We start from the raw sequence: 25135 nt of genomic DNA, 5'->3' as shown, positions 1-25135 counted from the left end.
AATACGGAAATAGCTGGGTGTGATATGAAATCTACTGATTGGTTCACGGATTTGGCCACTGTCCCCCTGGAAAGTGGTCAAGAAAATTCTTTTAGGAAGGTAAAGAACCTGTATTAGAATCCCAGCTCTGCCACTACTTAAGCCATATGACCTCAAAGTTACTTCACCTCTCCGAGAATGTTTCCTTACTTGCTAAAAAGTGCCTTGCAGGGCTGTGTACATCAGAAATGATACACATATGGTAACTGGCATGTGGCAGAAGTCCAGCAAATGAAAGCTACTATTTCTACCTTAACTGAAAAATTCAGTTTACTACCTGAATGACAGTGTACTAAAAGGATAACTGCCCTAATATCTTTTAACTCAGAGCTGAAATCCAATCCAATCAACTCCTCTAGGGAACTGTAGGCAGTATATAAACACTGCACCCTTTTCTTCCAGATTTTTACCAACACTAAAAGCAAACCTCGTTTTAAAATTTGTCAGCCATCTTGCTCTTTTTCTTTGGAATTCCTTTCCATAGGAAATAAAAAATCAAAAAGAATAGGCTGTGTTTCAAATATTCCATTCAGACTACAAGAAATATTGAGTATTTACTATAAAATACTTTGATAGAAATTACAAAATGGACAGTTCATCTGCAGTGTGAAAATTTGATAAACTCAATTGAAACTATCATTACATAAATAACCATAGTACTGTTTGCATAACCTAAGAACAGTCAAATAACTGTCTGCGTTAAGTCAAATGCCTGTAATAACACTCAAAACTTTAATGAAAACCTAGTTAGCACATTTAAAGTCAACTGAAAAGGAATTTCAATGCTGGTTTTGGAGTGTCTAGAGCTATCTTTACTAAAGTCCCGGTCTTCCCCTCTTTTAACTTTTCCTTTAAGAACACACATACAAACTGCATATTATATGCTCCAGAGAATGGAAAGAACCAGCTTACATGACATATAGATTTTGACTTAGACCAACTGGTCTCTATACGGTCCGTTCTGCATTAAAAAGAATTTGCAGACTCTAGTCCTATTAGTGTCACTTGCCCGCCCATCTAGATCGCGACTGGGTGCTCATTCCCTACAGGAGTGAAAAAGGGGACGAAGAGGCTCCAGCAAGCGCCCAGTAAAGCACGGGCCCTCAGGGCCAACTACGACGAAAAAACGTCCCCGTCTGCAAGTGAGGCAACCTTCCTCCAGCGGACTTTCAAAAGGGTAAAACAAACGGGGAGGGTGAGGGGTGAGGAACGGTGAGCGGGAAGAAGAGTTGATCCACCCCATTCCCCCGCCTCCATACACGCACATACTTTTTGTTGCACCCTCTGCCCCGAGAGTCTCAGATTCAAACGTTCTAACCACAAATTATCGGCGTTACCCTCCCTGAAGGGATATCAAATTGGGCAGGAGCTCCCGCGAACTCTGACCCCGAGCCTTCGCGAAGGCGTAGACCAGGAAGGGGGGGGGGGGTCGGCGCCCGCTTTCTCAAGAAAAGCGGCTTAACGCTGCTTCCGGTCCACGCTCTCCTGGGGCGGTACCCCCAAACCCGTCCGTCCTCCCCAGGACCCTGCAGCCGCCCGTCACCTCAGGGTTTCCCTCCGGCCTCCCCCCAGGGACTTCCTCCTCGCGGGTCCGCTAGGCCCCAGGACCCGGCGACGCGCACGGCTCGGCCCGCAGGCCCCGCCAAGCAGGCGGTCGGGCGGCGAGGTACCGCTTCGGGCCATTCCCGCCGCCATTTTCCGGCGACCGTCGCCGCCGCGTAGTGGGGGACGATTCCGGAGGAGGAGACTGCGCAGGGGCGCACCGGTCCCCGCCGCAGGGCAGAGGGGAGCGTCCGTTGGCACCAAGGATCCTTAGGATCTTCGAAGCTTCCGCTCGCTGGCTACCCCGTCCCGAGCTCAGGCCTCCTGCCGGGCCTTACCAATAAGCCCCTCACCTCACCCCAGATCCCCGCGTTCCCACTTACGCGGAAGAATCCCGCGTCCATCTTGCTGCCTCGCTCGGAGATCGCTCCCTATCCCAAGATGCACCGCGCCGCCGCGACGGAGGGCGGGACCGGCAGGGAAAGCCGAGCGCCAGGACGCAGAGCGCGCCGCTCCACCCGACCCACCAGCCGACACGAGGCCGCGCCTGCTCAGTGTGGCGAGCGCCCGGCACGCGTGCGCACGCGCGTTCAAGTAGGCGGGCTGCTACCAGGCTCAGAGCCTCCCCAGTGGCCAGTCCGGGAGGAAAGCCTCGCGATCGCAACCAATGAGGGGGGGGGGCGGGGGGGCGGGAGGGAGAGACAGAGACAGAGAGAGGACAGAGAGAGAGCGAGAGAGACAGAGAAAGAGACAGAGAGAGAGAGAGAGAGAGAGAGAGAGAGAGAGAGAGAGAGTCGTCGGGTCGCCCCGCCCTGCGAATCCTTTTGTGGAGCTCAATCGGCCTTGTTCCCGGAGCGTGAATTGACCCATCCTTCCACCCGTAGTGGCGGAGGCCTCCCGCCTTGGGGGGCCCATGGAGCGATTGAAGAGAAAAGCTGTTACCTCAGAGTGACGCTAGTGGGGCCGCCCGTGTCGTTATGAAAGTTGTGACTGTGTTGTTTTTACGAGTTTACCAGTTACGGAGATCGGCCCTGAAGTAGTCGAGCTCTGCAGTATGAGTGAAATCTGCATTCTGGCCCTGCTCTCGGCTTTCCGTCCCGTCTCCGCACAACTCCTTAGCTTTGGGGAGAAGCTGGAACTGTGGTTTAGATGAATTTCGGTTTCGGCTGCCGGGTCCCCACGCTAGCGGGCAGGAAGCTGAGGAGAAACGTGGCCCCCGGACAGAGCCTGACGGAGAAGCGGCCTGCCTCCAGGCCTCGGGGCCCTCGGAGCCCTCGGCCTCCGCCTCGGTGGCCCAGCTCTGCCTCCCCAGAGCCCTGCTCCGGCTGCAAGGGCTCCGGCATCGGATGCCTTCTGCCAGACTTGCCCTAAGCGCTCTCTTTTTCTCTGAGAGGGAGCATGTGACCGTTCTCTGACCATCTTTTGTAAAATACCCCGCACCACACACGCACACGCACACGCACACGCAAACACTCTAGCCTCCCTTTCCTGCTTTTTGTTCATAGCGCTCATCTTGAAACTGTGTGTTTACACTTGTGGAATACCAACTGCCTCCTAACAACGTCATAGATTTCCAGCTCAGATCTCCCTCCCGAGCTTCAAACATGTATCGGCAGCGTCCTCCTGGACGTTTCCACTTGGATAGATGGCTCCTGGTTCCTCCTCCTGCCTCCCGAACACCCTCCCCGCCGCCAAAAACCGACCCGCTCCTCCCAAAGTCTTTCCTGCCTCGGTTGATGGCAGTATCTTTCCTTTTCTTTAAGACACAAGCCTTGGTTTCGTTCTTGACTCCTCTTCCTCTTATATCCCACTTCCAAACTGTCAAGAACCCGCTCTGCTATCATCCTGCTTCAAAGCACTGTCATCTTTGGCCTGAACTTCTGCCCTGAGCTCCTAACTGGTCTCCCTGCTTCTGCCCTTGCCACTCAGCATCTATTCTAAATGCAGCAGGGTGATCCCGTTAGAAAACCTTAGGCGTATCATTCTTAAGCTCAAAACCTCCCTATTAATAGTCCCTTATTTTTCTCAGAGCAAAAGTGGAATCCGACCTGATGCTCCCCTATTTCTTCTTTGATCACATCTAGTACCCTAACACTGGTCACTGCTTGAACTTCTTAAGCTAGCTCCTGCCTCAAGACCTCTGTAGTGGTACCTTTTGCTCTTCCCCCCAACGTTTGCTCTTGCAAATTTCAAGATTTTACTCAAGTATCACCTACTCAATGAGGCTACCCTGACTGCCCCATTGGAAATTGCTCACATACTCTCTCTACATCCCTGATGTCTCTCTCTCTCTCTCTTTTTTTTTTGGCTGCGTTGGGTCTTAGTTGTGGCACACACCATCTTTTTGTTGTGGCTCGGGGGCTCTTCCTTGCGGTGCGTGGGCTTCTCTCTCGTTGCGTTGAGTAGGCTCCAGAGCGCGTGGGCTCTGTAGTTGCCGCACATGGGCTTAGTTGCCCCATGGCACGTGGGATCTTAGTTCCCTGACCAGGGATTGAACCCGCGTCCCCTGCATTGGAATGCAGATTCTAAACCATTGGACCACCAAGGAAGTCCCCCACTGATGTCGCTTAATCTACTGTATTTCCCCATAGCATTTATCACCTTCTAGTATTTGTTTACCTATTTTTAATGTGTTTATTATCTGTTCCCCACACTAGAATGTAAGCTCCATAAAGTCAGGGCATCTGTCTTTTTTGTACACTGATATAGCCCTAGCACCTAGAACGGTGTCTGGCACATAGTACAAGCTCAAATAAATTTTGCTGAATGAACAAAAGCTTTGCCAGAGGGTCAAAGATGGGGAAGTAACTGGTTTCCACATAACAAGCCAGTTAACCAGATGGGACTATGAAATCACAATGCACATGTTATTACTATTCTAGATGATTCTGATTAGTCATTCTGTTTTATCCTTCCTTCACTGTTTCTGTTCTTTTGCTGCCAATCTTGTAAATGCTGGTTTTCTTTCTGGTTCTGTCATTGACTCTTTTGTCGTTTCCCTCAAAAAAGGTGACCTATCTGTCCTCTCTTGGTTTCAATTACCTTTTTGTCTCTCAAACCTGTATATATCAGGCACAGGTCTGCCCCAGACCTATATTTTCAACTTCCTGCTGACATTCGCTTGGATGTCTGTAGGCACCTCAAACTGAATTCATCTACCCGTCTCACCCTCTTTTCCCATTCTCAATGAGTGAGCACACATTTCTCCTTATCATCGTTCTTCTCTTCACACTCTATAACCATCACATCTTGCCTTTTCACCTCAGTCAACTTCTTTCTGGCCCCATTGCCTCTTGAATTCAGGCAATTTGGATTATTGTCTGGATCATTGCACTGACCTATTAACCATTTCCCCTGCCTTCAGGGTTGATGTCTCCATCCTATATCCAGAGTGATTTTCCAAGATGATAATCTTGATTCTTTCACTCCCTTGTTTAAAACTCACCGGTGGCTTCTCAGTTGTCCTCCAGATAAAGCCCAAACTAGTTACTGTGACTTACAAAGTCCTTTATGATTTGTCTACTGCTCCCTTCTCCAGACTCATCTGAGTTAATCTGCTCCCTCTCCCCGTGTCTCACTTCTTTTTTTTTTTTTTTTTTGCTTTAAGCTTTTATTAAATATCACCTATTTCTATGATAGCAACATCTATATAAATAACATGAGGCCAATAAAATTGCATAGGATCCTGAAAGTCAAACTAGTCTCTATCTCCCTGGTATTGTCACAACACTAAGAGGCCAAAAGGAGAAGAAACATGGTATCAGGAGCAATTTGTTTTGTACATCTCACATGGTACAGTTTGTAATAGGTTTATGGAAAAGTCAGATTGCCCTTCTTTTTTTTTTGCCGTATGCGGGCCTCTCACTGTTGTGGCCTCTCCCATTGCGGAGCACAGGCTCCAGACGCGCAGGCTCAGCGGCCATGGCTCATGGGCCCCCAGGCCCTCCGCGGCATGTGGGATCTTCCCGGACCGGCGCACGAACCCGTGTCCCCTGCATCGGCAGGCGGACTCTCAACCACTGCGCCACCAGGGAAGCCCGCCCTTCTTTATTTTGACATTTGTTTTCTTTTATCAACATAGATGTGGGTTGCTTTTTTTTTTATACAGCAGGTTCTTATTAGTCATCAATTTTATACACATCAGTATATACATGTCAATCCCAATCGCCCAATTCATCACACCACCATCCCCACCCCCACAGCATGTCTCACTTCTAAACTGCAGCCACACTGAACTACAGACACTAGTCTGATGATGAACAGGTGAGGTTTCAAAAGTCAGTTTTTTGTCTGTACGTTGGTAAGCCAAAAGAGACTAAGAAGTGACTCAAATGTCATCTCCTCAGGTGAGCCTTTCCTGAGCAGCCTTCCAGAAAACAGCAGAACCCTTGCCACCACCCATCCTACCTTGCTTTATTTTTTCTTCATAGTACCTGACATTGTTATCTCTTTTGTTTACATGCTTACTGTCTTTGCCCTCTTAAAAAAAAAAAAAAAAAGCTCTGTGAGGGCAAAAATCTTGGCCATCTTGTTCACCATTAAAGCCTTAGTGTCTGAACAGTATCTAGCACATTCTTGGAGGTCCATAAATATTTGTTGAATGAATGTATGAGTGAGAGTCTAAGGCTCAATCACCAAAAGCATTTCTACCAATGAGTGAGTCTGGTCTTTGAAATATAACCATTGATTCTATAAGGAAAAGTTCACATTGAAAAATCTGCTGAGGCAGAGAAGGCTCCTCCCTACAGGTGCAGCGGAGAACTACAGTACTTGGCAGTGAAGGTATTTGCAGACACCATCTCCTGTAAACTCTGATTCTGTGCAGATCAAAATGGGCCTTAAAGCCAAGAAGCCATCCCCAGGGTGGCTCTTTGCTATACCTGGTCTTTAAGTCCTCAAACTGAACTTCAAAAAGCTAATAGGCATCCAGCCTTGCTGCTGATCCTCTAGGTATAGGCTCCATTTCCTCTACCGCTTTTCCTCATTGCTTGTTGATTGCTGTTAATGGTATAGGGGTTTCATTTGTTGCCTATTGTCCCTGTCCTCTAGACTCACTCCTACTGAAAATACATTCACCGCTGTGCTCAAAGACACTTTCCAGAGTAAAATGTATCAGCTTTTATCCATCAGTCATTTTTATCTCAGTTATGAGATTATTTTAGTCTATAGCTTGTTTGGTAAATTTGTTTCATTTTGAGATTGATGAAGAAATGTTTTGGGAATAAAGGAAAATAAAAGCTTAGTTGAATTTATCAATAATAGATCAAGCTGTCAAACTATAAGAAGATTTCTGTTTGTGTTTGCATATATAAATATCTAATGTAAAAGACGTAGAAATAGCAACCTGGGGTTTTCTGAACCTCACACTTTCCTAGTCTAATAGTAAGGCTCACTAGATGGCGATCTACCCTTTCAGGATAACATACCTCTTTGGCAGGGACTTGTTTCTAGAAATAAGTAAACTATCACAAAGACATATGGTTTGATTTATTGTTTTTTACTGAGCCCTTACTCTGTGCTCAGCATGGTATTCTTAGATATAGTAAGAGATACAAAGGAAGTTTAAGACAGTCCTCAGAGAGCTTATAGCCAGAAAGATAACAGCAACAGGCAAAGAAGAAAACTGTAGCTGTCTGCTTTCTAGCCCTTAGAAGGTCCCCCACAGATACTATGTTCAGACATTATGTCGGCACATTTTTAAAAGAAGGGCTTGAAGAACAACAGAAGTGTCCATCAGATGGGAAATAGGAGCCATAATTAGGAGAATTCTCTTTCCCATCTATGTTTTCTTGTGTTTCGATGACAGTATCTTTCTTTTATGTAGGGCCTCGAAATAATAGCATTAACCCTTTTGTGGGGCATACTATGTCAGGCTTCATGTTAATGCTTTAAACGCCTTAGATAACTCAATGCTCGCAATAATACCTAGTAGGTTGTTATGGGCTGAATTTTGTCCTCCCAAAATTCAATGTTAGAGTCCTAACCCCGGGTACCTCATAATGTGATTGTACTTGGAGATAGGGTCTTTAAAGAGATAATTAAGTTAAAATGAGGTCATTAGGTGGGCCTTAATCCAATACCATTGGTGCCCTTATGAGAGGAAATTAGGACACAGACACATAAGAAAGAAGAACATGTGGCCATCTGCAAGCTAAGGAGAGAGGTTTCAGAAGAAACCAACCCTGCCAACACCTTGATCTCAGACTTCTAGCCTCCAGAATTCAAGAAAAAAAATGTCTGTTGTTTAAATCAACCAGCCTGTGTTACTTTGTTGGAGCAGCCCTCACAAGCTAATGCAGAGGTATTATCTCCATTCTAGAGATGAGTAAAGTGAGACCGAGGAAGGAGAAGTTAGTTGTCGAAAATCACACAGCCAGCATATAACAGAACTCAAGTTCAGGGTTTGGTTTATCTGCTGAGGGCTGAGATCACAACATTACAAGCGACTTGACACTGAGGGAGGGAATGTAGACAGACCTTATCCTACCGGTCAGTCAGTAAGCAAACAAGCCTCCTCAGTCTGGTCAGTGAATGCCTCCCAGTCTCACCAGGTGAGAGGAAGGGAAAGCCAGAGAGGCCTCGCTCAACTTTCTTCACCTTTGGGCTCAGAACTCTTCTGGCAGTGGTGGCCATAAGTGGTCAGTGATGCAAATCATTCTTGACTTCATTTAAAATGAGCCACAACTCCTGTCATTCTAAGAGATCTTTCTTTTTCTCTTTATCCCCCATACCCAAATTCCCTAGCTGGGCAGGGTCCTTATCCCATTGTCTTGTAAATGTAGGGCTGGGTAGAAAACAGACACAGAGAAGTCAGCAAATATAAATTTGGATCACACACCTTCCCTTTCGGCCTTCAGGAATGCCTGAGGGGTTGTGGTCCAGTGACCCATGGGCAATGGATAAAGACATTTAGGCCAGGTGTAGAGTGTATGAATTATGACTTGACCCATTGCTTACATCCCAAGGAGGGTCACCATGTCATCAACAAATCAGGATTGTCTAACTTAAACGAACCTACAACCCGATGAGTGGGGGTGGTAGAGCCAGCATGTGCACTAATCATATCTAGACACCTACTCCCATGGTAGGACTGCCTGTCAATCCTCCACTCTCCTAAGGTCCAGGCAGCAGCTGGAAAAAGGCTGAGGAGCTTCCACACCTGCAAGGCAACTCATGGACCACCACAGGCACCCAATATAGGTTGAGATGCTATGGGCTTCAACCTCACGCCAAAGAAGTATGTGTAAATGTAAAGTAAATTAATAGAAATGTTAGTCTAGAATAGGTAGATTAGACATTTTATATTGGAAAGTCTTTTGTTATATTAAATAATCCTATAATAAAAAATATAAAATTTTTAAAAGGCTACCTCTGGTTTGTTTCTATTTCTTATATAAAGCCAACTAAGTGAATACAAAACAATTCACTGCACAGACACTCTGTGGTTTGACACCCTAGAGTTGTTCTTTCCTAGAGGCTTACTTTTTATTTCCTGAACATTTAAGAGACACGCCTGGACTGTTCTTCCTGCTTCACCCCAAGCTCCTCAAGATGGTGAATCTGGGCAGCCTGATTAAAAAAATGTAGATTCTTGGGCCTCACCCCCAGAGTTGCAATCTCTGTGGAAGGCAGGAATCTGCATTTTGAATAAACATCCCCAGGAAATTCTGATAGGGAATCTTACTTTGGGAAACACCGTTTTGATTTTTCACTAAGAAGACCCTGAGAGCTGATTCTTAAAGCCAGAATCCTCTGCTTTAGACTCTCAGGGTAATTTATGTCCCATTACCAGTTTTCCCCTGGTAAATCTTTGCAGAGCTCCACAAGGAAAGGCCAGTGCTTATTATGTCCTCCAGAGGCTCCTTCTACATATAGTCCAACCCTCACCCTCCCACAGCTTTCTCTTCTTGTGGAGTAAACATAATTTCTCCAGGGTGGCTCTGGAGGGACTGGCAGAGCCATCAAAGCCCCCTGTCTCAAACCTCAGAGAAGACTGGGGCCCTCTGACCCAGATAATGGACCCCTCACAGTTGCAGACCACTGCCAAATACCCCCTTCAGTTGTGACTGGAAGACTGGGTCCACCTCTTGGTGAGTATAGAGCCAAATGACACAACAAAGCCAAAGATCAGAAGAAAGGATTTATTACTTGCAGCAAGTAAGGAGAACACACTGGGGATCTTTCCTAAAGCAGCATCTCCCAGAACAGTAAAGTTGGGGAAGTTTTAAGCTGAGGGTATATGCATATTTACGAAGGGGCTTGGACAGTTGACAGAGTCCAAACTTTAGTTGATTGAAGTCACTAGGGTCAGAAAAGGTCAACATCATCGTCCCTTAGGTTCCGGTTGATCTGGTGGTTGAGTGCTTCAGGCTAACCTTTACCACTGAAAGATAACTGGGAGTCTTCGCAACTGATATGTTAGCTTTGCTATTGTTACTTCTCTTGTCTGATAGCAGGTAATGTTTCTGCATTCTTTTGTTCCCTTAAAATCATTAATTACTGAGACCTGTTCAAGGGCAAGCATTGTAGCCAGGATTAGATCACAAATGGTTTAGGCCAAAAATGGCTTTTCTTGGCCTTCCCTGGTGGCACGGTGGTTGAGAGTCCGCCTGCCGATGCAGGGGACACGGGTTCGTGCCCCGGTCCGGGAAGATCCTACATGCCGCGGAGCGGCTGGGCCGGAGAGCCATGGCCGCTGAGCCTGCGCGTCCAGAGCCTGTGCTCCGCAACGGGAGAGGCCACAACAGTGAGAGGCCCGCGTACCGCGAAAAAAAAAAAAAAAAAGTCTTCTCTTATGTCAAGAAAGCCATGCTTCGTCCTGTTTATCCAGGGACTCCCTACCCTATCTCCTTAACATAACCAAAGCCCCTCAAAGTTTGGGGCAATCTGCTGTTGGTCCCTGACAGGGACCATTGCTAGCCGTGGGAAATGCAAGAGATGAGGAACTGTAGGAATAAAGTAGTCCCCAATTTGACCCGCCACAAGCCCAAGCTGCCTCTGGATTTTCCTGATAAGGAGGGGTTACCTGCTATTCTTCAGGACCTAGTTTATCAGGGTCTGGTCTTCTACTAAAGTTTTGGGCATCACTATTGTAAGGCCAACTGGCCCGAGGCAGGGGAACACAATCAGATTCACAGGTTGCATCAGACCGAAATTCTCCGGACCACCCAGTTCCAGAAACTTCCCTGGAGACATTCCGGACCACCCAGTTCCAGGAACTGACCTGGGGACTTTGAACCCAGCCCAGCCTTCCCGCCTTTCGAGGGGCGGGACTAACGGTCCCCCAGGATACCCGAAAAGACCACCAAATAAGGAATACCCTGCGCCCTCCCAGATTCACCACACCCCTTTCCCTTCTTCCCCTATAAAGTCTTGCCCAACCCTCGCCCGGGTGCGACTTCTCTCGGACCAGTGAACCTCGCCCGGGAGCGCTCCCTAATAAAGCTCACTTGAAGCTTTCCTCTGTTTCGCGGTCCCGTTTGTTAAGATCCGACCTTACAACTATCAGCTCTCTAAGAACTGGTGTCTCAAGTCTGAGCTCCATTTGACAGTCTTGTTTCTGGGAATATTACCCCCAAACTGGGTTTGCCTCTTGGTGGGTGTCAAGCCAATAGACACAACCAAGCCAAAGATTGGGAGAAGGAGGGATTTATTATTACTTGCAGCAAGTAAGGAGAACACCGGGGATCTTTCCCGAAGCAGTGGCTCCCGAAACAGCAAAATTGGGGAAGTTTTTTGTTTGTTTGTTTTTTAATAGGTGAACCAGATATTTGCATGTTTGATCACATAAAGAAAATATCCATATAGTTAAAAAATGTTATCAGTTGTATAGTACAGATGCCATATAACAAATGTCTAGGGGTTCATCTGAAATTCTTTAACACTACGGACAGAATATAAACCCAAGTTAGGGTGAAAGCTACTCTTTCCGCAAGCACTTATGCACATCTTTTAAGATCGTCTAGGACAAGTTTGTAACAATGATAATAATACCAAGAATAACGATGATGGTGGTAACAGCTCACATTTATTGAGTTTTTAGCATATGTCAGAGCTGTTCTAAGTATTTTACATGAATTTATTTAATCCTTACACCAACCTTATGAAGTTAGAACCGTTACCTTCAAAACTGGGGAAGTTTTAAGCTAAGGGTATGAGGGGGCTTGAGTAGAGGAGACCTCAGCATAGAATTGGGGCAAAGGTTAACAGAGTCCAAGTTTTAGTTGATAAAAGTCAGGAGGATCAACATCCATCCTCTTTGTGGGTGCGGACCTTACTTCCTGCAGAACTCAAAGATATATTATTATATATATCTCTTGAGGAACCAGGACCCTGCCCCAAGGCAGTACTATTGTTTCTTGACTGCTCTTCCCTTGTTTCTGCATTCCCTCCCTTAAGATCATTAATTACTGAGACCTGTTCGAGGGCAAGCATTGCAGCGCATTGCAGCCAGGCTTAGATGACAAAATGGCTTAGGCCAAAATGGGTTCTCTTATGTTGAGAAAGCCATTCCTGGTTCTCTTTCTCCAGGGACCCCCTAACCTAATCTGCTTACAAAGGTTGCCTTGAAGTCCAGGGTCATTTCTCCAGGATATCTGAATCTCTAGAAATATTCTACCACATTGATAGATGGTCCTCTGTGATCACTCTGGTGTGAACTGAAGGCAGATCACTTCCCCCCCTGCCCCCCCATGGACATTTGTGAATCCAAACATGTGTATTGTGTCTGCCATAAACTTCTGACTTGCGATGATGCCATCTTCCTGGGAAAGGGAAGTGTTTGAAGCTTTGATTCACAAAAATTGGGTGGGAAAGAAGGGTTGAGTCCTATTTAGATCTCTTGGGTTGTTATGAAGGTTGCTAAAGAAAGTTGGGTTTTATAGATAATTTAGTTAACAGCATATGTTCCAAGGGAAAAGGCCTTATAGTGGGCCAAATAAAAAAATTGGCTCCAGGGACTTCCCAGTGGTTAAGACTCTGTGGTTCCAATGCAGGGGGTGAAGTTCCATCACTGGTTGAGGAATAAGATCCTACATGGCCAAAAGATTAAAAAAAAATCGCTCCATTATGGAAAAAAGAAAATGGATAGACAATCATTGTTTGATCAGGTAAAGAAAAAAGGATTTCTAGGCTCTTGGTAGACTCTCAGATAGACTCTCAGATAGAAGTCAGTTGGGTAGGCGAGCAGCTAGTTTCCAGAATAAGTCTTAATCCCATTAAAATTCATCAGAAACTTGTTTTAAACATTTTATCAGAAATTTTGCTTTTGTTTTTCCTAGAGTAAAGCTGTGAATTAGATCCCACAGACGCATTTTTCCCTAGATCAAGTTTGGGACAGTTTATCTTTTACTATGATTAAATAAGTTTATATTTCTAAAATGTTTAGCATAGTCCTTGGTATATACAAAACTTTAGAAGTCTCTGAGAGCGAGAAGAGGAAGAGAAAGAGAGAAGAAAAGAAGAAAGAGAAAGTTATTAGAAGCTACATGTCTCTCTTTTTAAGCCTTAGCGCTTAACTCTTGTTAAGAAAAACTTCAAAATTTGGAAATAGGCTAAAAGGAATTATTGCATTTCTTTTTAATATTCTGGGGTATTGCCTAGCAGGTCCCATCAGTGATTATCCAGCTCTTTAGAGGAGTGTACTTTCATTTCATTTATTATTTACTATTGATTAAAACATGTAAAAACTCTGAAAGCCTGGATGTTAATTTGTAGAAGACTGAGAGCAATGCAAATGCGTTTTGTCCAATGGCAATGCAAAAAAATTTTACCAGAAAAGATAGCCACAAAGATTATGGTTTTATTGCCCTTTGGGCATTAATTTGTTTTCCTTTTTCTCCCTGATTTTCAGTCTTTCATTCTCTCTGTTGAGATGATATCCATTGATCTGTATTTTTTGTTTTGTTTTTTCCCCCTGGCCACACCACACAGTGTGCAGGAGTTCAGTTCCCCGACCAGGGAATGAACCCAGGCCACAGCTGTGAAAGCCCGAATCCTAACCACTAGGCCACCGTGGAACTCCCATCCATTGATCTGTTTCTCAGTTCACTGATCATTTGCTTGGTTGTATCCAACCTAATGTTGATCACATCCAAAGCGTTTTTGATTGCAGGTACTGTATTTTCAGTTTGGGGATTTCCATTCTTTCTTTTTCTTTTTTTTTTTATAGTTTCCAAATCTCTCCTGAAATTTCCTATGTCTTCAGTCATTATGTAGATCTTCTCCTGTAGACTCTAGCCAACTTATCAATTTTATCTCAAATTCTTTGTCTGCTAGCTCTAATGTCTGGGTCATTTGTGGGTATCTTTATATTGACTGATCTTTCTCTTTATTACAGGTCACAGTTTCCTGTTTTGTTGAACGTCTAATAATTTTATTATATATTTGACATTGTGGACGATATGTCATAGAAACTGTATTCTGTTATCTTCCTCTGAAGAATGTTGTTTTATTCTCTAGCAGGCAGTTAACTTACTGACAGATCACTTTGACCATGCTTTGTTAGGCAGGTACATTTCAGGAATTGGGGTCTCACAAAGAAAGGAGAGAAATAATAGGGCAAAAATAAGTTTTTGAAGAAATACTAGCTAAAAATTTGGTTTAAAAAACAGTACCCAGAGATCCAGGTAGCACAACAAAACTTAAGGAGGATAAAGTCAAAGAAAACCACACCTAGGTACATCATTATCAAATTGTTGCAAATCAAAAATAAAGAGAAAATATTTAAAGCAGCAAGAGAAAATAGTTGCATTGCAAATAGGGGAGCAATGATAAGAATGACAACTGATTTCTTATTGGATTGGAAGCTAGCAGATGATGGAACTACGTCTTTAAAGGGCTGGAGAAAAAAGAAAAGTCAACCTAGAATTCTGTATCTAGTAAAAATATTTTTCAAAACTGAGGGTGAAATCAAGATATTTTCTGATAAATCAAAGCTGAACCGATTTTTCACCAGCAGATGCTCACCACAAGAAATTCTAAAGGAAATTAAGTAGGTTGGAAAGGAGTGATAACAATTGGAAATTTAGATCTATAGAAAGGAAGGAAGGGGGGCTGAGTTCCCTCCCTGTTGGTTGTTTGGCCTGGGGTGACTCAGCACTGGAACCCACAGGGTCCTTGGTGGGGCTGGTGGTGGACTCCAGGAGGGCTCAGGCCAGGGAGTGCTTCCCAGAACTTCTGCTGCCAGTGTCCTTGTCCCTGCAGTGAGCCACAGCTGACCCCTGCCTCTGCAGGAGACCCTCCAACACTAGCAGGTGATAAGAATGGAGGTGAGCCCGATGATGCTGAACTGGTAAGGCTCAGTAAGAGGCTGGTGGAGAAGGAGGCGCTCAAGGCTGTCCAGCAGTATCTGGAAGAAACACAGAACAAAAACAAGCCAGGGGATGGGAGCTCTGTGAAAACTGAAGAGGCTGATAAGAATGGCACTGACAGTGGCAATAACAAGAAATGAGACCTGAAGGCAGGCAGGCCCCCGCCGTGAGAAGCATCCGTGAGAAGCATCCGTGAGAAGCATCCCTGCTCCCTCTGCCCAGTCAATGGACTAATCTGCATTGTGCTGTTTAAGTGTGTGTCTCTTGTCCAATCTGTGGAGATTGCCTAATGCTTTCATGATTGATGTGTTTGCATTCCTGAAACACAACAGAAGAGAAATGGAGTGCTGGGACTATCAGAGGAAATTAATTTATGAAGGAAGAATGGCACTGCTTTCAGTTGCCCACAGCCGAGGCTGTGGGAGAGAGGAGTTTGTGTTATGCCTCGTGGACTCAAATTAAAGGCCATGGAAGGGGCCTTGCTGTAAATGGAATACTGCCATTTATATTGCTTAGCAGGGCATTTGACTACTTTATCTGAGGCCAAAACATACACAGAGCTAACGAGTGCTACGATTAAAATGATCACTGTTGAAATGATTATCCATATAGTTAGTCCATAATGTTTCATGTTTGTCCTATGTGGGCTGTTCTTGTTTCATGTAAATGATATATTTTTGGTGAAATGCAACCTTTTCTATAAATGTGGGCAGCATTTAAAAGTTTCTTTTTAACCCTCTTTTGATAAGTCGGTGTGCCATATTGAATGTTTTTCATTGGCATTTGCACATAAAATGTATCATATAATTTTTTCCCCATAGGCCAGAAACCTATTGGAATCCAGGACTTAATTAATGAAGCTTTGTGCGAGAGAGGATGGCTCTGCAGTCCAAAGTGAAACAGATAAAGGAACTTTTATTAAAGCCTGAGACTCAGGCCAAAATTAGGAGGGAGCTTTTTGAAGGGAGTTTCATTAACAACAGTAATGAAGGAAATGATGTTGATTTCAGCGCAATTTTGGCTTAAGCTCTACATTGCTATTGTGGTACCAGAGTTTATGAAGTCTTTTCAGCTCATTAAATAGCTCTTTGGTAAATATTGAAGAAGTGTTCTGATAGAGTCTGCGCAACAGCAAGCCAACACTGGTAAGGAATTAACAATTTCTTACCAAAGAAAACTTATTCTGCACTGTTATTTTAAAGCTGAATTTGTGTTTTAGAATGTTTATCTCTATAATATCGAGATTCATTTTATAGAAAGGACTGCTTAATTAGCCATAAAATAAATAAAATATACAGACCGTGGAAAATCATTTACAGACCAAAAAAAAAAAAATACAGTATTTTAAGGGTAACTTGTCTCCTGTTGACATGATTTTTGTTGTTGTTAAATCAAAAGAAGCATTGTTCACATGTATCTATGCCTAGTGTTACTTTTAGTGAGACTTTGAATGTTTATTGATCACCAGTACTTGAATGAACATTTTTAAATGTCATTATTGCAATCACTGGTTAAGAATGTTTTATAATGTCCATATGTGTTATTTTTCAATGATCAAAATGTAATTTGCTTTTTCATTTCTTAATGAATGTTTGGGATTTTTATTTTCTACTTTTCAGAAGATAAGCCCCAGATCTTACTGTATCCCTCACAATCTGAATTTGTTTGCACTGGTTCATTTCTAAAGAAAATTCTTGAAAAATTTCCCCCCCATATGATAATCACTGGTAACAGCTTTTCTATAGTCAGTGTAAAATTGCTGCTACTAAGAGATCATGATGGAGGGCGAAATTATTAGAGATCAAATATGTAATCATTTCAAAGATAAAATCCAGTTTACTCATGGATTTTAGCTATTTTTTCACTCGGTAAATTATGCTACATTTATTTATAAATGAGTTTATGCATTTTCATGCCTCCTAATAAATGTATTGTTTTCCTGTAAAAAAAAAAAGAGAGAGGAAGGAAGGAAGAACAATAGGAATGGTAAATAAGTAGATGAATATTTAAAAATACAACTTTTTGTTCTTTTCTTAAATTTCTTAAATGTCAATTGACTTTAAGGCAAAACTAATAACAGTGTAAGTTGGGATTTTTTTTTAACACATGTAGACATAAAATATGTGGCGTAGACATAAAATATGTGGCAACGACACAAAGGACAGTAGGGGGTGTAAGCGGAATTATACCATTGTAAAGATGTCAGTTTTCTCCAAACAGATTTATTTTTATTGTCCATTATCCAATAAAAATCCACACAGAAGTTTTGAGGAACTTGCAAGCTGATTCTATTATTTTTATGAAGACAAATGTCCAAAAATAGCCACTGCTAAAGAGCAGTTTAAGGTGGGAGGCCTTGACCTCCTGTATTAGTTAAGAAAATGCAGTATCTTAAGTGAAGTAAGTCAGGAAGAGAAAGACAAATACCATATGATATCACTTATATGTGGAAACTAAAATATGACACAAATGAACGAATCTATGAAACAGAAACAGACTCACAGACATAGAGAACAGACTTGTGGTTGCCAAGGGGGAAGGGGCATGGGAGAGGGATGGATTGGGAGTTTGGGATTAGCAAATGCAAACTATTATATACAGGATGGATAAACAACGAGGACCTACTGTATAGCACAGGGAACTATATTCAATATACTGTAATAATCCATAATGGAAAAGAATGTAAAAAAGAATGTATATATATGTATAACTGAATCACTTTTCTGTACAGCAGAAATTAACACATTGTAAATCAACTATGCTTCAATAAAAGAAATTTAGAAAAAACAACAAAAAAACCAACAACAAAAAAGCAAACATACTGACAAACTCACCAAAGAAAACAATAGCATAGAAAAAGCCCCACATGTATATGAAAATTTGACATAAGACAGAGGCAGCTTTGTAGATATTAGAGAAAGGATGAGTGACACCGAGGCAACTGGTTATGCATATAGAAAAAATGAAATCGGATTCATACTTCACCCTACACATAAAAGTTCATTCCTAATGATTAAAAACTTTCATGTGAAAGGCAAAACTTAAAAAAAAAAAAGCTTCGAGAGCATATCTTTAAGGCCTAGGGATAAGAAAGATTTCCTTAAACAAGATACAAAAAACCTGCTAACTATAAGATAAAAATATGAATAAATTTGACTACATTAAGTAAAAAATGTTTGTTCATCAAAAGATACCACAAAGATGGGACTTCCCTGGCAGTCCAGTGGTTAAGACTCCACACTCCCAATACAGGGGGCATGGGTCTGATCCTTGGTCAGGGAACTAAGATCCCACATGCCACATGGTGTGGCCTAAAAAAAAAAAAAAAAAAAAGATATCACGAAGGGAGTTGAAAGACAAGTTGTAAACTGGCAAAATGGGAGAAGATATTTGCAACAAAATTATTGAAACCGAGACAAGATTAACATCTAGAATACTGTTACAAACTACCATAAACGAATAAGAAAAAGACACACAACCCAATGCAAAGACGGGCAAAGACTTGAGCCAACATTTCACAGAACTTATCAACATATGACAAGATGCTCAACCTCTCTAGAAATCTAGGAAATGCAAATTAAGATCACAAGGTACCAGTTTACATCTGCTAGACTACTCAAAATTATGAAGTCTAGTGATACAAAGTGTTGAAGATGTGGATTAAACAGAACTCTCATGTACTGCTTGTGGAAGAGGAAATTTTACAAACACTTTAGAAAATAAGTTGGCATTATTGAATAAAATTAAAGGTGTGCAAACCTTATGACCCAGCATTTCTACTCCAAACAATTGTATGCATGTACCAAGAGATATGTATAAAATATTCATAGCAATATCCTTTCTACTGGCAAAAACTTGGAGGTAAACCTAAATGTCCGTCATCAGGATAATGGGTAGATTGTAACATGTTTCCAAAGTGGAATATTATGCAGAAAGAAACAGAATTAGGTACAGCTACATGCAACAAAATAGATGAAACAGAAATATAAAGTTGAGTGAAAAAAAAAAGAAGTTGCAGAAGACTATGCACAGCTCATTTATGAAAAGCGGAAAAAACTAGCAAAGCTAAGCACGCATTTATGACAAATTTGTTTTTAAAATGAGGAACATTCAGGAAAATGGTTCCCTGGTGCGGGGTGGGTGAGAATAGAGACTATGATAGGGAAAGAACACAGAGGTAGATTATTAAACAGCACTGGTAATGCTCCAACTCGAGTTGAGTTAGAGTGGTTCAGAGCCATTTTTTTAAATGTTACATATTTTGTTTGGTATTTTACAAATACAACACAATGTGGGGGAGAAAAACTCCCGGCAATATGGTTAGATCGTTGAACTCGATAGCTGGCATGCAAAAGACAATGGACTCGTATTTTCAAAGTGCTGAAGGCAAAGAACTTTGACACTAGAATTTTATCTCTGGTTTTACTGTCGTTTATTTATTTATTTTTATTTTTAAAATAAATTTATTTATTTTATTTATTTATTTTTGGCTGTGTTGGTTCTTCGTTGCTGCACACGGGCTTTCTCTAGTTGCGGTGAGCGGGGCTACTCTTCATTGCAGTGTGCGGGCTTCTCATTGTGGTGGCTTCTCTCGTTGTGGAGCAGGGGCTCTAGGCGCGCGGGCTTCAGTAGTTGTGGCACGTGGGCTCAGCTGTTGTGGCTCGCGGGCTCTAGAGTGCAGGCTCAGTAATTGTGGCACATGGGCTTAGTTGTTCCGCGGCATGTGAGATCTTCCCAGACCAGGGCTCGAATCCATGTCCCCTGCATTGGCAGGTGGATTCTTAACCACTGTGCCACCAGGGAAGTCCTATACTGTCATTTAAATACTTGAGGAAAATAAATATTTATTCAAGGTCTCAGAAATGTTGCCATGTAAAGACCTTCTTTGAAATCCCTCCTAAAGTAAGCGTAAAGCAAGAAGAGAACTGAATCCAGGAGAAAGCAATGAGATATGGGGAATAAAGGAGAATAAATGAATTAATAAACTTTATTAGTGTCTAAATAGTGATTTCTCCCCCTTCCCTCCCTCTCCATCCTCAAGAAAAACAAAAAAACAAACAACAACAACAAAAGAACCCAAAGGTTGCAAACGTCAGAACTAAACTCTATGTGCTCTTACCTGGTAATCAGAGAAATGCAAATGAAAAGAACAATTCGATAATATTTTATATCTGTAATAATGCCAAACATTAGAAACGCAAGGTACTTCAAAGGGCCAGGAAGGATATGGAGGAAACAGGATTTTCCACAAATTGTTGATGGAGGTAGGCATAAATTATGTGTGCTTTCTCCCCGGCAGGCCTTTTGGCTGTACTTAGTTGAATTAAGCATATCTATGTTTGTCCTGTGACTCACCAACTCTACTCCTGAGTATACATACCATCCCACTCCCTCCACTCCCCACCCCCAAAATATCAAAAAGGTCTTTCACACAGATTCATAAGGTGTAAGTTGCAGAAAGTTTATTTCATGCTGTGTATATAGCTGGAGCTGCAGGCAAACCGTGTGTCCACCGTTAAGGAGACGGATGAGAAAATGTGGCATTTGATGGCACACTATGCAGTGGTCAGAAATAACGAACTGGATTTACATTCAGCAGTACGGTTCGATCTTAAATATGCTTAGTGAGAAAGTAAGAAGCAGAATATCTACTTGATATTTATGTAAATTTATGTACATTCAAAACATTTATTCTTAAATGAACACTGTATATTTTTCAAGACACTTTCATTCATCCCATCTTGTATTCAATAGTATTTTTTTTAATACTGGTTGTCTGCCAGGCACCACTCTTGACGTTGGGAATATAGCAGCACACTAAGCAAAATTGTGTTTTTTATAGAACTTATATTCTGCTAGAAGAAGAGAGATGACAAGGACAAATAAATGAGGAACACAGGATGGAGATCGCGGCTGGAGGAGATGTGCTACTTTATACAGGGCGGCTGTGGAAGTCCTCTCTGATAAGGAGACCTGGGGGCAGAAGCCTGTTTTAAGAGGAACAAGACTGGTTATGTGAGGGAAGAGAACTCCGGGCAAAGAGAACAGTATGTGCAAAGGTCCTGAGGTGGGAGAATGTTTGGCATGTTTTAGGACATTAAGGAGGTCAGTGCATGGCCCGAGTAGAGTGAGAGAGGGAGTTACAGGAAGTGAGAGATGTGGTGGGCGAGGTCACACAGGGCCTCGCAGGCTGTGGTAAGTGCTGAGGGTTTTGCTTGGAACAAAATGAGAATCCATTAGATGCTTTTTAGCAGAGGAGTGAAAACATCTGGCTTATTTTTACAGGATCACCATGGTTATTGTGCAGAGGCAAGACTAGAGGCTGGGAGAGCAGTGAGGAGGGATTACAGTGATCCAGGACACGGTGCTGCTAATTTAGAATAGGGTGGTAGGAGAGATGTGAAAGGCAAATCTTTAGAGAAAAAAGAAAAGCTGCCAGAGAGTATCTTCAAGAACTAGGGATGGGAAATATTTCAAACAAGGTATTTTCAGAAGTGTTAACCATAAAAGAAACAAATTACATTTGTTCCTCAAAAGATACCACCAGGGCTTCCCTGGTGGCCCAGTGGTTGAGAGTCCGCCTGCCAATGCAGGGGACGCGGGTTCGTGCCCCGGTCGGGGAAGATCCCACATGCCGCGGAGCGGCTGGGCCCGTGAGCCATGGCCACTGAGCCTGCGCGTCCGGGGCCTGTGCTCCGCAACGGGAGAGGCCGCAACAGTGAGAGGCCCGCGTACTGCAAAAAAAAAGATACCACCGAGAGTAGAAAGACAAGTTGCAAACTGGGAGAACAGAGAGAGTTTTAAAAAGAGTGGACAATTTATTAATAAATGGGTGTGAGGGAACAGGAGGAACCTGAGATGTTGCTGAGGGTTCACGGGGAGGGAAAGACTGGGGAAGAGTAAGTTTAGGTGGAAAAAACAGGAGTTTGGTTTAGTCTATGTTTGGGATGCCCATTAGACATCCAAGTGGAGGTATTGAGGAGTCTGTCGGCCATTTATCTAGAATAGAATTCAGGGGAAAGGTCTGAGGATACACTTTTGGGAGTTACAGTAGATAGAAGGTATTTAAATCATGGGGCTAGATGAAGTCATGTAGAGACCATAACAGCAAGAGAGCCTGAGTCCAAGCCCCGAGACACTCCATTATTTAGCAGGAGGGAAGGTGGTGCGGAGCCAGCAAAGAGGCCGAAAAGGAATGGCTGCTGAGGTTGGAAGAGAATCAAGAGAGCATGGGGTTCTGGAGGCCAAGCGGGGAACCATTTCCAGAAGGAAGGAGCAATAGGCTGTGCCCGATTCTGCTGATAAGCTGATAAAACGAGCGAGGAGGACTGAATAGTTTTGGCAAAGATAATTTAATCCAGTGATGGGGTTGAAAGCGTCACTACTAGAGACAGCTTTAGAGAGACCGGGAAAAGAAGTGGGTAAAGCAAGCAGAGACAGCACTTTTTTTTTTTTTTTTTGGTGGGGCTGAAGATACAAGGACTTTATTTCATCACCCCTACTCTCCATTCAAACAGTAATATAGGGCTTCCCTGGTGGCGCAGTGGTTGGGAGTCTGCCTGCCGATGCAGGGGACACAGGTTCGTGCCCCGGTCCGGGAAGATCCCACACGCCGCGGAGCGGCTGGGCCCGTGAGCCATGGCCGCTGAGCCTGCGCGTCCAGAGCCTGTGCTCCGCAATGGGAGAGGCCACGACAGTGAGAGGCCCTTGTACCGCAAAAAAAACAAAAAACAAAAAACCCAAAAAACCCCAGTAATATAAAAAGAATAGAGACACACACACACAAATCAGGCCATGAGATTAGCAGCTAATCCCCTTCTCCCTGTCACTCCTGGATCCGGTTACGTGATTGAAGTTTAACTGATGTTTATCCTCACCTCCCCCTGCTTCCCCCTCTGTCCAGGGCTCTGGTCTTCGCTGGAGCTTCCACCACCAGGTGGGAGAAGGGAGGCAGACCTTGGAGAAGCCTGTGTGTGGCAGCTTGGTCCTCCGAGAACAGGTGGGGTGGGGACACGGGGTGGGCTGCCATCCCCTCTCTCTCTTCCAGCCTTCTTCGTGGCCCCAGGTAGCCCTCCAACCCAACAACGTGGCCAGCCCATGCCTGATGGCACCGTCCCTCTGGCCTCTCAATTTCGCCTCTACAGCCCCCGTGAGACTGCCAAACCCTGATGGTCCTCGTGCCAAAGACTCCACTTCCCTCAGATACAGCTCTTTCCCTTAGCAGAGCTCTCTGGCCAGGGCGTCCAACCTCCACAGACCCCTGACCTGGAGGAGTTAGAGGCTAGAAGTTTGGGGCAGGGGTGGGGGCAGTTTATCCCACCTGTCACTCGAGCGGACCATCATCACCATTATGACAACCTGCCCCAGCATCTCCAGGAAGGGACTGCAGTGGTGACACCTCCCTCAACAGCTCAGGCCACGCGGACATGGGATGTAGTTGCTCTGTAGATAAAGCAGTGAGCGGCAGAGCCCAGCCAGGACCCGCCCCGCCTGCACTTTACTGCCCACGCCCCTCTTTGAGTTAGGAGCGTAAGGCTGCACACACCAGCGCCCCTATTGCCAGACTGGGCCAACAAGGCATAGTCCCCGCCTTCTTGGGGCACTTCCTGCAGTGGGACAGTCACTGTGGTCAGGATCTCCAGCCCCCGACCCCCCGAAATGAAGCACCATGGCCAGACCACCCGTGAGGTTGGTGCCAGTCGGCAGCCAGATTCAGCTACCCCAATACATGCAGGTGTGAACCTGATTTTTCCCCTTCAGTATTCTGAGGTCTCCTGGGCCCATCTTTGCACCCCGTGCTCCCTCCTCTCCTCCTCTGAGACTCCTCCCCCCAACTTCCTTTTCTTCTTCCTATGAGCCCTGCTTCTCCTTCAGAGGATGCTCCTGTCTTCCGCATCAGTGACTTCCATGTGTGACCCAGAGCATGTGCTTATCCTCCCGCCTTGTCTCACAAAGAGAGGCGATAGCTCCACCGAGGACCCACCATCTCGCACACAGGATAGGGCCCTCCCATTGTGCTCCAGACAGTGGTAAGAATGAGCTTCCAGGGCAGGGGGCATGAGGTTGAGGAAGACATCTCCCAGGAGCCCACCCCAAGCAAAACTGAGTCAAATCTGGAGTGGAAAGCAGTGTCAGGGGACCTGGACTCCTCGGGCATAAGGAAGTGGAAGAAAAATGGAGCTGCAGAGATCAGCACTGTGGCCCCAGTGCACAGGCTGTGCTCATGGTCATGTCCATGTCCTCTGTGGGAGAGGCTGTCATAGCAGTGGCCATGGCTATGGCCATGGGGCAAATCCTCCATGCTCGTGACCGGGGGTGTGCCCACACCAGATGCTCTTGTGAGTGTGGCCATGGGCACAGGCAGGACTGTCCTTGGTAGAAATCCACACCTGGGTGCCTGCGGCTGTGACCACAGAAGTTCTCATGCAGGCCTCCATGACCCTCGTGTCTGGTCACCAGAAGCCCCAAGGCCACCCAGGTCAGCAGTCCCACAGCCACCCAGTGCGGGTCCCTGGGCCTCAGGCCACCGAGCTTACCAGAGGGACAGAGACAGTGACTCCACTTGACCTTCAGCTCTATACCTGTGTGGGGTCAGCTTTATTCCACTCATGCCCTCTGTCCACTTCTATGGTCACTCCTCCATTCTGTTCTGTCCCCACCCTCATTGTTCCCAAGACTCTTCCTAAGAGTATTCCGAAGACAGCACTTTTGAAGAATTTTGCTATCAGGGAAAGCAGAGAGGCGGCCCAGTGCCTGAAGGGGCCCGAGTGGTCAATGGAAAGTTTTTGCTTGTTATTTTTAATGAGATAAATTAAATAAATGAAAGGGAGGGTCTATGGTGGAGATAAAAAGTAGGAGTGGCGATTCAGGGTGAAGTGGAAAACGTAAAATAAGAAGGGGCTCATTTGGTCAGAGATGACGGCGCCATGAACTTGGAGAGAATGGTGGAGGGGCCAGGCAGGGAGGAGAAGCAAACACACAGAACAAAACAAAACAAACACCACCCTCTTCTCCCCTCCTTTATAATGCAGAGCAAACTGCCCAATTCACAGATTCTTCCAGTCAAGGTTGTGAATACTGAGACATAAAAGTTTTGTATCTTTTTTACTCCATATGCCTCCGAAGACAAACTGGAAAGCTAGAAAGAATGCCTAAATTGGTTGTTGTATTTCTCTGAGATCAATTAAGGCACTGCAGCACCTTTAAGAACATCTGGGGGCTCAGGTAACATTCATTCAAGCGAT

General features: G+C 44.4%; 1 protein-coding gene and 1 pseudogene across 23 annotated transcripts in view; both read right to left on the bottom strand.

Annotated features, from left to right (window-relative positions):
* SRRM1 (serine and arginine repetitive matrix 1) overlaps window positions 1-2139 on the bottom strand; it is a 41295-nt gene extending 39156 nt beyond the window's left edge. For 11 of the 23 annotated variants that reach the window (XM_032626491.1, XM_032626496.1, XM_032626513.1 and 8 more), the window contains exon 1: window positions 1965-2117. In XM_032626491.1, coding sequence (XP_032482382.1) covers window positions 1965-1985 — 21 coding nt within the window. In that variant the 5' untranslated portion in view covers window positions 1986-2117. Of the gene's footprint in view, window positions 1-1964 lie in introns of all 23 variants that reach the window. The other 12 variants (XM_032626569.1, XM_032626558.1, XM_032626562.1 and 9 more) reach the window with 5 other exon arrangements.
* A 21026-nt stretch (window positions 2140-23165) lies between these two features.
* On the bottom strand, window positions 23166-24556 carry LOC116754602 (annotated as a pseudogene).
* Window positions 24557-25135: the final 579 nt, after the last annotated feature.

Source organism: Phocoena sinus, chromosome 1, assembly GCF_008692025.1.
Source record: "Phocoena sinus isolate mPhoSin1 chromosome 1, mPhoSin1.pri, whole genome shotgun sequence".
NCBI classification, from domain to species: domain Eukaryota; kingdom Metazoa; phylum Chordata; class Mammalia; order Artiodactyla; family Phocoenidae; genus Phocoena; species Phocoena sinus.
This window is presented reverse-complemented; position numbering and strand designations above follow the sequence as displayed.